The following is a 14,739-nucleotide window of genomic DNA, read 5'->3' as shown; positions in this document are numbered from 1 at the left end:
TTTCATGATCATGTAGATGAGTCTCTCATGCAGTCTTATGGTCACATGAATAGTACACGCATTGTGATCTTGTTTGATTCGAGTAGTATGCATGATGTGATTAGTGACTCTCTCGTGAAGAGCGCATGTTTAGAAGCTCTTCCCATAGATCCCATTGTGATCTCTGGATTTGCTCCTGGCATGCACTCTTCTTTCACACATGAATGTCCTGATGTGATAGTGTTAGTTCAAAATGTCTGTTTTCGTCGTAGATTTGTGGTTTCTCCTCAAAGGATGTGATTTGATTTTTGGTATCAAGTGGTTTAAAGGTTATAATCCACGCATTGATTGGAAAGAAAACACTTTCTCTCTCACAGTTGAAGGAGCACCTCTTGTGGTCCTTCGTTTGTGAGAAGAACATTCCGTCTTTTCCAGTAGTCTCGCACTCTCATGTTTTGAAAGAGGATAAAACACGTAGTCTCGTTGTCTCTCTCAGTACACAATCCCACAGTCTAGAATAGCATGAGTCATTGCATGAAAAGAACTCTCTTGTTGTCATGTCTTCTCCGAAGCACGACACGCATTTTTTGCATGATAGCACTATGATTGTTCGTAAGAATCATCGTCTTCAAGTTGCTCTAGTCTGAACCGAGTACATCTTGGGGTGACCGTCTAGCTAGATGGTTCCAATCTTGTGAGCAATTTGGTGGTTTGGATGATTCTATGCCTAGTAAAGCTAACCTCATTGCAGATACGATCAGTCACACATGACCGATCTTGGCTCTTGAGCCGAGGTCGGACGAACCCATTCAGGAAGTCTTCGCTTGATTAGTCAGTATGCATTGTTCGAGTCTCTCGTTCGCCGTCTTTATGTGTTCCCTTTTCACACGCATGCCGTATTGCACAATGCACATGATTCACTCACGGATGAGCACTGATGTATGCAAATCACTCTATACATTCAACGAATTCACAATGTCTCACTTGTCCATTTTGTCAGTCGATTGTGCATATTCACTCTTTGGCATGACACAGTTACACAAAAAGCACGAGCACGATTGTCCATCAAGCATTGGCATTTCCATTGCGATTTGCCACAGTTGATAGCTTTACGTCAAAAAGTCAAGTTTCGATCTCACTTTTGGCATGTGTTTGGTGAGCAGTTTGGCACTCCTTCACTTTGTTTATCTGCATGGCATGCACAGTCATTTAGGAAGAATAGTCTTTTTCCAGTCACTCTACATGGAACGGATATGTTTATGGTTTTGTGTTTCAAGTGGTTTTAGGGATATTCCTCAATGGAGATTCTTGAAGGTGGACCCGCGCCCATAGACAAAGTTAGAGCATTGGAGCCGTAGGAGATCATTTTGTCGCTTTTGGCGCAGCCCAAGGAAGCAAGCATTGCAGACTTTCATGAAGTTCAAGTATCGCACAACCAACCAGCAAAGTGGGCCGGCGAAGAGTACTTCGCAAGATCCCAAGAGTTGTTGGCGGACTCTACGAACACCATACAGCTCAGTACCAGTACCTCACCTTGAAAAGGGAGGGATGTCACGTGCACATCTAACCCTATGTGCATGTGGACAAGCTGTTCCTACTTCTAGAGTTTAGGTAGGAGTGGTTGTATACCCTCTGATTGCACAACCCATAGCATGAGTATTTTCCACCATAGGAACCCAATATGCCACAGCATATGAACCACATCTTAAAAGCCATTTATTTTATAAGTGACTTTATTTGATCAGAATCGTGAAGCCTCTTCTGCGCTTGCTCGACCTAGTCCCAGGCATCTATAAAAGGAGACCCAAGGCGCCATGAGAAGGCAGAAGGGAGAGAGAGAGAGAGAGAGAGAGAGAGAGAGAGAGAGAGAGAGAGAGCACAGTGTCCAGTGACAACAAGCTCTCCAACATTTCTCCTCAGCAAGGACCAGCGTTTTGCATCAGCAATACTTGCATTTTCAGCTCATTAAACCAGCATTTTCAAGATCAGCCCTTTGCCTCGCGAGAAATGACAACATCGCTTGCAGCTCCTAGCCGTCACGACCCCAGCACCCAGATTAGCCTAGAGTTTTCGGTTTTCAGCACAAACCAGCCAGCGTTTTGCAGATTCAGCCCAGATCAGCCAGCATTTTCTGTTTTCAGCCTTAAGCAGTCAGCGTTGTTGCAAGCCTCGGCAGTAGCAGATCAGCCCTTGACTCGCAACAGTAGCAGATCCACAGCATCAGACCTTAGCATTTTCAGATTTCAGCCATTCTTGTCGTCGTCGACATTGTCGTCAGCATCTAGAAGCATTGTACCAAACTTTGTGCAATCTAAAGCAAATACCTCTCTAGAAATAGAGAGGGGGGCCCTTGGAAGGGGGTTTAGGACCCCATTTGGTGTCGTCTCTTCTCTCTCTCTCTAGCACTCTCTTGCACTCTCATTCACACTTTGCATTCTACTCTCTTGTTTCGGTCATTGCATATTCTCTCATTAAGTCAAGGAAGGCTCTCCCTTCCCGTAAGCTTGAGCACCCACTAATCACTTTATCTTGAGCCATACACCATCATTCACTTCCGCTGCACATGACAACCCACTTCATGAGTAGAGCACCAGAAACAAGTGTACAAGTGCTCTCATTTTTGGCACACCCAGTGGGACCTCAACTTAAGTCTCACTCGCCTTTGTTGCTCAAGCTGGTGGCATAGCTGGGCCCAGCCAGTACATGCTGGACTGGTAGACTAGCATGCTAGTCAAGCAGGACTAGGCCGAAAGGTCGACTAGTCCAAGCAAGTCAAGAGGTCTAGTCCAAGCAGGTCAAGAAGGTCGATTGGTGAACCACTAGTCCAAGCAAGTTAAGAGGGTCCACTAGTCCTAGTAGGTGAAGAGATTTAGTCCAACTAGATCAAGAAGGTCGACTAGGCCAACCAGGTTAAGAGGTCTAGCCCTAGCAAGTCAACTACCAACCAGGCTCGTTGATTCGTAGGGAGCTCATGTATGGCCCATACAAGGCAATGTAAAGACTATATCACTCCCCAGAAGAGTCCACTGCAATATTATCACAGGAAACCTTCTTACCTAGTAGAAGCCTCCCACTACCACCCCAAGCCTAGAAATCCTCGCCCCCACGCAGTCATCTGGTCACCACTCTACTGTCACCAACCTTTTTACCCCCTTCCAAGAACACTCTTCTTCCCATAGCACTCTCCTTATGAGATATCCTCCTGCTCACTTCAGCAAGTGGTTTTTGCAGTTTGGTATCACTTCATCTATCCTTCAATAAAAAACTGCCGTTTTCTTATGGGGCTTGATATTGGGCTTGTGGTCTATTTGGATTCCTTCCATTTCTTATGGATCCCTTTCACTTTTCATAGCCTCTCTTCAACAGAGATTTCATTGCGTTCATATTTGGCATTGAGTTATGGCACACTCACTCCTTTGACATTATCATCATTGTGGCTTTAGTTTCACTTTTCAGTTTCCAAATTGTAACATATAGTATCATTGAAAAAAAAACTATAAGACTTATTCATTTGCATGTTCTACCTTGTGGATCAGATGATGATAAAAATAATAAATCAGCTGGAATCTCAGAGTTGCATTGCACTCGTATGACATCTCCAACAATTATGGATTTCCACTGTAAAGGCTTGAGTCCATCACCTTGTAGTACTTCAGCAACGCGCACGTTCACCTAGAACACAGAAAAAAGCCTTCCCCTTAACATTTCTTTCAATCATTATTTAAGTTAATCCATATACAATGTGCATATCATTCAGCCAACAGCCAGATAAAGTGTCAAAGCAAAACAAGGAGAAACAAGTAAAAAACTTCTCTGCAATTCAATTACATACCAAAGCATTGGAAACACACTTCAAGATTGAGCCTTCTAGAAATTCATATAAATGTCTAGATGTATGGCACAATGAATAGCTAATATATTTCTTATGTACATGACAGCATAAAAGAGGAGGTTTGATCAAAGAGCTGAGCTAAATAAGTGCAAAGTGGAGACTGCAATGCAATGAAACACTGCAAAAGGCGACCTAAAGACTTTCAACCCACGTCTGTAAATGCATAAATAACCATTACAGTAGTACACGTCTCTGGCAATGAGGGCACGCATAGAGATGCGCTGCCCCAAACACCATATGTCAAAAAGCTTCTAATTGAGTAGTGCCACAGATTGGTCATGTGTCACCTGCGCGGATGAATTGACGAGAGAGAAATGAATTGTTATATTAACATCTTCAAAAAGCCAAAATGACCTACCAGACCAAAAGGTTACATACATCTGTGACTCTAGTACAGTGTCAGGGAACATCAAGATAAAAATAAAGGGGGGTACCTAGAGAGGGTAGGTATGTAAGCCTAGTTTACATCCTCATCATCATCAACATCCTCGTCACATAATACATCAGCTCAAAACATATGGGGAGGGGTACAATCACATGAGGGCTAATGAGGTGCACAGTGGACAATGGTGATCATCCCATGAACTCTCTCATCGGTCTCTGCAGTGTGGCCTCAATGTCCTCCATGGTTAGCTCTTGTCAGGGGCAAGCAGGTTGGGGGGAGGGGGGGAGTGGTGGAGGGGGGGGTGGTGTTGTCTCGACGATGCTATGTAGACCTCGTCTGTGGTGTGAAGATCCTCGCATCCTCCAGAGTCGCGAGCCGCCAAGCTGGATGGCTCGATCAAGAAGGATATCCCAATGAGGGTGTGATTGGGTCCCTATGGTGGGCAATCCCAAGTAGTCCCTCTATAAAAAGTAGTGATCTGCCTTGTAGGTCCTCTGCTACTAAGGTTAGTCTCTCTAAGTTTACGGATCTCCAGCAAGAAGAGACCTAGGCATCACTGATCATAGGAATCTATGATGCAAGATAAGGGGGCCAAAGCGGCTTGGAGGGTTAAATATTTTGGACTTGCGACCTCGTTTTTTGGCTCGGAAAGCTATGATGTTGCCATTTTTGGTGGAGCAGCACCAACCCTAGGCTCTCATGGTCACACATTTGTGTGCGCACATTGTCACCCCATCGTTTGGTCATTGGAAACCGACTTATTGGGATGTTGTTTTTGGGAAGATTGAAGGACACATGCCTCGATGTCCCTTTACTTCTTCTCTCATTGTTGATTGGAAGGTTGTCACTTCACATTTGGCATGGCATGGTGGACAATCCTCTGTGGGTAACTCCCTTCGTTTGGAGAGTCTACATTGGAGCAAGGCCTTTGCTTCGACTTTGGTTCAAGTCTCCTTGCCAAGCGTATTTTCTTTCCCAAGAAGGAATTTGTCAGGTGCATCAGGTGGTTGATGACTTGGGTTATGTTCTTTTGTTCGTTGATGCGGTGTCCCGCTTTCGGTTGGGTCCTCACTATTCTCCTCTCTAGCGGGAAATTCAAAGGATGCTTGCTGATCACTCACCCATTCCTCCTTTGGATATGGACTCACGCTTCTCCCATTGGAATCTGGCTACCCACCAGATTGGACTGCATTTCAGCTGGCAATGTCTATGCCACCCTTCAGTCTGATGTATGGATTGTGCATCATGGTAATCAGCTCTGGTCGCTTTCCGAGTCATCGTTGTGGTGGCAACACCATTGTCTTGCATTTGGCAGAGTCATCTACCTTTGAAGGAACGTGTTTTCTTGTGGTGCTGCTTGGTGGGAGCTCTACCTGTTGGCAGTGTATTCCATGCACGGCATATTGCGCCTTCCCGCTGCCTAAGATGCCTTGAAGCTGAGAAGACCGTGCCACACTTACTGTGGGGTTGTCGCCACTCCAAAGCCTTCATTCGGCAAGTGTCGGCTGCTCTTCGGCTGCGTTTTCCTTCCGGCACTTTTCACAGACGCTTTTGGCTTTTTGGGGTTCTCGAGTCACCGCAATCTCAGTTTGCGATGTTCTTTACCTGGGTCAGATTTTGCACTCTGTGGGCCATCTGGCACCATAGGAACTCCTTAATGTTCCAAGGCACTTATGCTGACCCTTTTCCCTATTTCAAATTATCTCTTGGTCAAGCACTGCATTTCGTTCATGATGCTGGAGACATCACCCTTGATGCCTACAAGATTTACTTTGACTGTTTCTAGCCTTCGGAGCCTCATAGTGCTCCGCTTTTTGTATCCCTTTCTTTGGGCAAGAGGGGGCTTTTGGTAGGGTTGAACCGTAGATAGGGGCGAGAAGGGAGAGAGGCGAGAGGGCGCTGGTTAGGGTCTAGAGGCTAGGTAGGGGCGAGAGGGTGTTGGGTATTGTTGAGAAAGTAGGTAGGGACGAATTACTAGGTAGGGGCGAAAAGGCAGGGGCAAGCAGGTAGAGAGGGGCGAGAGGGGGGTGGGTAGGGTTGAGAAGTAGGTAGGGGCGAATTATTAGGTAGGGACAAAAAAGCAGAGGCGAGCAGGTAGAGAGAGGCGAGAGGGGGGGTACGGTTGAGAAAGTAGGTAGGGGCGAGGAAGTTAGGCAAGGATGAGGGCCAATGGACTTGATAGCATCACAAGGCAGTTACACTTTGGTGTGAGAACACAAGATCAAGTTTTCTCTGAGGATTAGAGGAACAATACACGTAGAGGATACTTGACTGGTGGTGAAGACGTGAAGACGTGAAGACAGATACTGCTATGTTCACAATTGCTAACAAACAGACAGTACCCCTTTAATTTTGTATGTGGGATAAGACCGCAAATAGGAAAGAAGAGTATAACAGCAATAGCTGCTAGGGATACTCACAAAAGGAACACCAGGAAGCAAAGTGGCCTATGGGCAAATTAGTTTAAAACGAGAAAGCTCCAAGAGAAGTTTTAGGTGGACAGGTAGAGACCTCAGAACAACCGAATAAAAGCTATGGATCCAATTAACCAAATAGGAGAATGCCTAATGAAAGAACACTTCCTTCATTATACAGAGCGGGAATCAATTGAAGAACTTGAGGCACAGAAGATAGACATAGATCTTAGGAAAAACATTGTTTAACAGTGGGTTAGAGATGGAGGTGCGGCAAGATGTGATAAAGACAATTGTTAGAAGTGAACTGAATAGGTGTCAGGTTGGTAGGAAGCACAAGGCACTAGCTAACACCAACTGAATGAGGGAGAAGGCACATTGCACACTGCAGATTAAAGAACTAGTGGGGAGAGAAGGACTTATGGCTTAAAGCGAGGGGTAATAGCATTTGATCCTAGAGCCATTTACTAGCGACAAGGAAACACCTTCCAGAGTTACTAGTTGTATCGCTCCCTGTGGCAAAATCTCTTGTACCACGTATGGCCCTTGCCAGGCTGGGACCAACTTCTTGGCTTTTTTTCTTTTAATCGAGCTTCATACAGTAGCACAAGTGATCCTTGCATTATTTTTGTCTTTTGGAGAAGGCGATCATGCCAAGCCTTGCGCAACGAAGCTGCACCCTACTTCCAGACCCTCAAAAGCCAATCGGTGGCTTTCTTCCAATAGGGAGAGACGAGAGAAAAAGGTAGATTCCATACCCAATTTGCATGCAGATTGCCTACTCGAGGAGATCCTGAGTTGAACTCGAACGGAGCTATGGCTTTCAAGCCGAAGGAGAGTTGAAATGGCATGTGATTCGTTGTTGCCTTGAAAGAAGTGCGGTATGCCCAGAGGGTGTCGTGGATAGCCTGAGCCCAAGACGCCGGATGGAGATGACATGCTTTCCGCACGAGGGCAATTAGAACCTTGTTTGTACTCTCGGACTGCTCATTGGCTCTAGGGTAATAAGAGCACGATTTGTGATGAAAAATCTTGCAGTTGGCCAGCAAAGTTAAATCACCTCATTGACAAAATGATTGCCCCAATCACAAACCTACTTATATATTTTCATACAAAAACTTGGCTACAGTATTGTCAATGCAATCAGTTGTCGCCAGTACCTCTGCCCACTTGGTTGCATAATTTTGTAGCCACCAACAGATACTTCCGATTACCAGGCTGAGCCGGGGGAGAAATTGGACCCACAAAATCCAAGCCCTATCTCTCAAATGGTAACCATGCAATGGAAACGTGCAGAGGACGGTTGGATCGCTTACTTGGCTTTGGTCCATAGCGCTGACAAACATCACAAACTCTGGCATGTGCTATTGCATCTTGAAAAATTTAAGGCCACCATAGACCACTCTGTAAAATTTCTGGGTGGTGATGTGACCAGGGTAATGGCCACCAGTGGGACCACTGTGGGCATCCTCCAGAATATGCTCAACTTCATGAGGAGAGACACACCGCCTCAAAAAACCATCTCGTCCCGACTTGTAGAGCTGGCCTCCAATCAGAGTGAATGGCCTAGACTTCAACAGCAATCTTCTATTCTGCAGTGGAGACGCATTCTCTGGACAAAGGCCAGTAGATAGAAAATGCAAGACCTTGTCGTACCATTCCGGAGTGGTATCCACCTAAAGAGACTGCTATCTGGAAAGCCATCCACAAACCCTGTAGCTAATTCACCTGTTTGAATGCGATAGAGGTGGTCAGCAATGACATGATGTTTGTCGGGCCGGATTACCACTTCGAAATCAAACTCTTGAAATAAGAGTAGCCACCGCCATACTCGACCTGCAACTTGAGGCTTATTAGGCAGATAGCGCAGGGCATGGTGATCAGTAATAATTGTGAAGTGGACCCCTAATAAATAGTGACGAAATTTTTGTAGAGCATACACAATAGCCAAACCTTGCCTTTCTGTCGTGCTATAGTTGCGCTCGCTTTGGTGAGCATTCGACTTGCATAGTGGACAGGGCGATCCAAGTTGAACTCCTTACTAGGCCGAGTCAGCACAGCACCCACAGTCAGTTGACAAGCATCCATATGCACATGAAAAGGGATAGACCAATCGGGGGCAAGTAGAAAAGATGCTTCAGTGAGGCTTTTTTTGAGGTATGCAAATGCTTTAGCCTCGGGTTTTGACCATAGGAAGGGTACAGCACTGGTGAGCTGGGTGAATGGTTGAGCCACCTGTGCATACATGCGTATAAACCTGCGATGATACCATGTATGGATTGCAAAGCTTTGAATACCTTTTGGATTGATGGAAGGAGGCAACTTCAAGATGGCTACTATCTTCTCTGGGTCAAGCGCTAAACCTTTAACAGACACCACATGGCCTAAAGTGTACCTTCAGTGACCAAAAAATGACATTTGTTCGGATTAAGGTTCACACATGCCTCTCTTCACCTGAGAAAGACGGCACCACTGGCCTAAAAGTGTACCTTCAGTGACCAAAAAATGACATTTGTTCGGATTGAGCTTCAGGCATGCCTCTGTGCACTTGAGGAAGACGGCAGAGAGCTAAGTGAGCTGCTCCTCTGAATTCTGCACTGGGTTGAACATTGAGTACCCGAGAAGGTTGAAAAATCGTCCATGAATATGTGAAGATGATCAGTAAGCAAGGAACAAAAGATGAGATACATTGTACCATTGAAAGAAGGTGGAGCATTTTTCAACCCAAAAGAAATTCTAGTGTAAATGAAAATACCCCAGGGAGTCACAAAAGCCGTTTTGTTCTGATCACCTCGATAGATGCCCAGCTGATTGTACCCCAGTGAACCCATCCATGAAACTGTACACTACATGCCCTGCCACATCTTCGAGCACGGGCTCATTGAAGGGTGCGGGAAAACCATCTGAGATAGTTACCTTGTTCAAAGCGCGATAGTTGACGCACACGCGGATATTATTGGATTGCTTCTTAGGCGCAATGACCATAGGTGATAACCACTCAGAGTGCTCCACAGGTACAATGATCCCTGCTTCTTGCATTTTTTTCTAGCTCTGACTTGACAACTTCTGCATACTTAGGGCTGAGCTTGGCTAGACTGTCCTCTGGTCGGCCAATGTAACAGTGAACGGAGCAAGGCAGGTAGGTTGCAGACCTAAAGCCAACATAGTGAACTCTGGCATCAGACTGATCCAAGATTCACCATTGACTATGACACCGAAGAATTGGTGTCCAAGAATAGATACAATGAGACGAGGACTTTTGTAATCGGTGAGGGGACCGGCTGGATAAGAAATCATGTAAGACTTAGAGGGCTGTACAGGGAGGTACCCGCCACTAGGCCCTGCACCCAGGTACAAAGACTGTATGATTGAAAGGGTGTCACTTCTGAAGTTTACATCGAACCGGAGCACATCGTAAAGTGACACTTGCTGAAAGGTGTTCTTTAAGATGGCTTCTGTTGTGGACTTGGCTCCTTCGATCTGGCTCCCTCTGGGACTTTGATCTGTTGCAAGTCAGCCACTGCTTCCAAGAAAGCTCCATCAATGTCAGATAGCATGGAGGTTGGCCTGCTCTTAGCACCAATGAAGGGCTCGTCAGTTAGGTCAGGTAGGCCAGGTTGTGGAAGTGGAGATGGACGAGATGGACCTTTTGGCAAGCTGAGACCAAGAGCTTCTCTTTGTGCCCGAGTGAGGACGCCAGCAAGCTCCCTCACTTGTTGTGGCCTAGCCACATGAGTAGCAGGTGACAGCTAAGTGATGGTGTTCATTGTGATCAAATTGATCTTCGGGAATGTGAATTCTTGTTGGTTCTAAGCTGAGCTTGAGGACGAGGATGCCCTTTGCTTGGGACAATCCTTACTGTAGTGGTCCTTAGACTGAGCGCAATGACGACAAGGAGGAGACCCAGGTAAAGGACATTTGCTATGGTAATGCCCATATTCTCCGCATATGTAGCATAAAATGGGCCGATTTGATGGACAAAACAGAGGACGAGGTGGTCACTACTCCTGTTGCATGGGAGTTGGAGGCTGAGGTGTAGAAGCTCTGAGGGGCTAAGGGAGCATTAGCATGATAAAAACTTTGAAACGGAAAAGTACTTGACATACCTTGGACAACACGGGTATTGAGCAAATGGGGCATGTAGTTTGGATGGCCATAGGGGGAAACCATGTTGGATGTCAGTGCTAACCCTGTTGGAGAGTAGGACCAAGACTTTGTTGTATTTTCCGCAATCCCTTGATATAGTAGCAATCCTTGTCCTCATGTCCAGACTTTTCACAGAAGTGGCAATAAGCGCGAAGGGGGCTGTCTTGGAGAGCGGCATGAGCTACACCATACCATAGCCTTAGTCTCGTGTTGAGACCTAAGCTCTTCTAGCTCTCTCTTGATTTGATCCAAAGCCTCGTGATGTGGAGGCTTCTCATGTCTAAGAGAGAAGGATTTCTCCTCATGAAAAGCGCGCTGTAACTTTAGGGCTTCTAGTTCCCTGTGTAAAGAAGTCAAGGGGTCAGATGGACTGTCCACTAGTACAGAGGTTGTCTCTATCTGAGGAGAGTCTGTGAACAGCTTCCTTGCTCCCTCTATCCTCGTTGCAACAGCAACAAACTCCTCCAGATTGGCTTCAAGTCGGAGACTCTCTCTGAGTTTTTGTTGAGAAGTCTTAGGAAGAGCCTTCTCTACCCACTCCTTCACCATAAATTCACCTCGTTGTTGAGGAAGCTTAGAGACGAGGGACTTTGTTCAAGTCATGAGTTCTGCAAAAGTTTCATTGCGCTGGAGCACCAGGTTGGCCAACTCATCCAGAACCTTCTCTTGGAAGTCCCCTGGTCTGAAAGCTTCACAGAATTGTTGTCTTATTGTGGCCCAAGTAGTAAAGTGGTTTTCTGCAAACTGATCGTACCACTTGTCTGCTAAGCCATCCAAGGTGGATGGGAAGAGTACTAAATAGGCGTCTTCTCGGTTGAGGCCACGACCTCTGCAACAAACCTCCGGGCTTGGCACAAAGGGTTGACGCTTCCTGTGGTAGTACTTCAGAGGAATTAGTAGCGGGCTTTGTCGCTCTTTTGACTGCCTTGTATGTGTCATACAGTAACTAGAAGCCCACCCAAGCCTTGGGCATGAAGACCTGTAACTTATTGGACACTGGCCCAAATGCCACTAGACCAAGGCAAGTGATTGGACCACTTGGCTAGACCTGGACGAGACAGGACTAGACTAGGCCGAGAGTACTAGACTAGGACGAGAGACTAGACAAGCAAGTCTAGACTAAGCAGGAGAAGGTGAAACTAGAATGGACCAAGCTGAAGCAGCCCATCCCAGTCGAAACCAACAGACCAAGACAGAGAGGTTAAATCCAATAGCTCCTCGATTGGACATTCCACGGAGTGAGATTTCAGTTGAGGTCCCACCGGGCATGCCAAAAATGAGAGCACCTGTAGTTGACGTAATGTCTCGTGCTCTCTACAGTGGATGCTCCTCAGTGCAATGTGCGTGAGATCTCACTCTAACAGAATGAAAACACAGAAATCAATGAGCAGCAGAACCTGAACAATATGAACATCGACCAACTCAAAGAAACCAATATAAATACTAGCGTAACAGCACACTCAGCTCCACCCCAGAACTCATGGGTACAATGGAGGTGTTGAGGCTCAACTGTGCAGTGATGGTGCCAACGTGTTGTGTGATAACTCAAGGTGACAGACTCTAGACTACTGACCACACAAAGTAGATGATCTCGATAACCCCAAAGAGCTACGGATTTACTCAACCATAAAGAGCCACCAACGGCTCACAAATATCCAATCCACCTAAGACTATCTCAAAAATGTGGTATGGTGGTCTGGCCCCACATCTACATGCCCTCCAAAATGGCGCCGGCTGCCCTGTTTGATGCCTCCCCATCCGTGACAAGCTACAACACCACCTCTGGGCCAATGATCTCTATGGCAGACGCCCACTCTCCAGCAAGCACATCGACGGATTTCCCTGTTTTTGTGGCGTCATGTGAGTGGGCAAAGTATATCTCTCCCTTGCAATAAGCCACAAGCCCATGAATGGATCTCCTCCTTGTGTCGCTTCATCCATCTGCAGTGAGTGTCACTCCATACTTGGCCCATTGTCGCTTCATGTTTACGACTACCATCTCCACAACGGCCTTCTCTCTATCAAGAAGAGTAGTACGAAGGGCCCCTGAAGTGGGTGGCACGTAGTGTGGCCCGTAATCCCCAATCCTTGTGCACATTGCCTTGAAGTAGTCCGACCTATACAATGTACATGTCACAAAGGTCAAAAGAGAAGACAATGTAAATTGGAAAACAAGCATACTAGTTATGGTCATGATATGAAAGAGCATTGAGAACTTGGAACTTACCGAGCCTTTATGAAAGGGATATGATCGTGATAAAAAAAGCGGGCAACGGCGGCATCCACATCCTCCTTCTTTTGGGATCCCATGAAGAATCTAGAGTTCGTTGACGATGGGTGGGATGAGAGGGAGTGCTCGTTTGAAATGATGATTGAGCCGTTGCACTACTACCTCCAACGGAAGCGTGCGAATGAGTGGTAGAAGAAGGAAAAACCAAGTGATTGGGGTCAATGGCTTTCCGCTTGGGTCGATCATTTGCTTTGGCTCTTATGATGGCATCCTTGATCTCAAGCTCCTTCTTCTTCTCGGCCGTCACATTACTGCAAAGCTTCACTTGCTCCCTCACTATGTGAAGGAGATGTGCTCGAACCTTGCTTGTCCCAGATTTGCGTTGAAATCCACATAGTTTGCACGTCCATGATCTTGCACCGCCTTCTTTGCCCAAGACTTCGGAGTGCACCTCATCCCACCATGAAGGCTCATCCTTCTTTCCTCTCTTACCAACCGAGGGACCTTCATTTGATGCGGAAGCTTGTGCCATATTGATGGCGCTTGAGACTTGAGGCTTGAGGCTTGAAACTCGAGAGGGATGGAGGGATGGAGCTTGAAAGTTGAGAGAGGGATGGAGCTTGAGAGAGGGATGCGATGAAGGAAACTGGAATGGAGCTTGCAAGTTGCGAAAGGGATGAAGCTTCAACCTTGAGAGCTTGTGGCTTCGAGCTTGAGAGAGAGGGTGAGAGAGGCTTGAAGCTTCAAGCTTGAGAGAGGGTGTGAGAGAGTGGCTTCAAGCTTCAAGCTGAGAGGGAGGGTGAGAGGGAGAGAGTGGCGCTTCAAGACTCAAGTAGCAATGCGGGAGAGTGAGGGCTATGAAATTGTGAGGAGTGTGGATTAGCTTTTATCGGAGAAAATAGTGAAGACCCCCCCCCCAACACACACACACCTCTAGTGTGAACCATCCCAAAAATGGGCGCTCCAAAAACTGCCGCCTGTTTTTGAAATTTAAAAAAGGCCGCCCAAATTCGAATTTTAAAAACTGCCGCCAAACGTTCCGCCCGGCTGGAACGCCGTTCCCCTGTTACGTTCCGGATCCGGAAACCGGAACGTCCGCCCGTTCCCGTAGCCGTTTCCCCGGTCGGCCTTGCTCGGAATGCCGTTATGGAACGAAATGCCCCCGTTCCGCCCGTTCCGTGTTACTGTGTTTTTAGCATCCACGTGAGGCAAAAGTCAGCCTATGAGACAAATTAAGTATACATGTGTGTATGTCTTCTGTCTATAAGAAAAGACAAAATAGTTCATACTAGTACAAAATAAAAGAGAGAAGGACGTCTGGTGGGTGATGAGATCTATGGTGGTGGGTGGAGCTCTAGTACTAGGGATATGTTCATGTCTATATGCTGAGGGTAGTACAGCCATGCAAATGCACCAGTCTAGCTAGCTCCATCCTGTGCTAATGAGGGGGTGTAAAATGTAGTACATGGGAGGGTCGGGAGCAAGGGCTGCCTTGATGAACGCCTCTGGGTGAGCCATCATGTGGGCTCGTCTCTCCTCAGCAGCTCAATGTGCTCGAGTCCGGATCTCCTCGATCTCTCTGGGATGGAGTCATGGACCCTCGCCTCTGGTAGCCCGCGGGCGTCGTCGGGCCACCGGCTCACCTCAGCCTGTTGTAGGGTCACTCCCCTCGGTGGGTCTGGGAGTGGAAAGG

At 46.8% G+C, this 14,739-nt stretch overlaps 1 protein-coding gene across 4 annotated transcripts in view; it reads right to left on the bottom strand.

The window, feature by feature from the left end:
• The window catches only part of LOC147437829 (uncharacterized), a 226,120-nt gene that overhangs the window by 170,793 nt on the left and 40,588 nt on the right, over positions 1–14,739 (bottom strand). For all 4 annotated transcript variants that reach the window (XM_086487273.1, XM_086487274.1, XM_086487275.1 and 1 more), the window contains one exon: positions 3,504–3,651. In XM_086487273.1, coding sequence (XP_086343399.1) covers positions 3,504–3,651 — 148 coding nt within the window. The remainder of the gene's footprint in view (positions 1–3,503; positions 3,652–14,739) is intronic.

This window comes from Adiantum capillus-veneris, chromosome 17 (assembly GCF_014529385.1).
Source record: "Adiantum capillus-veneris isolate H3 chromosome 17, ASM1452938v2, whole genome shotgun sequence".
Lineage (NCBI taxonomy): Eukaryota > Viridiplantae > Streptophyta > Polypodiopsida > Polypodiales > Pteridaceae > Adiantum > Adiantum capillus-veneris.
This window is presented reverse-complemented; position numbering and strand designations above follow the sequence as displayed.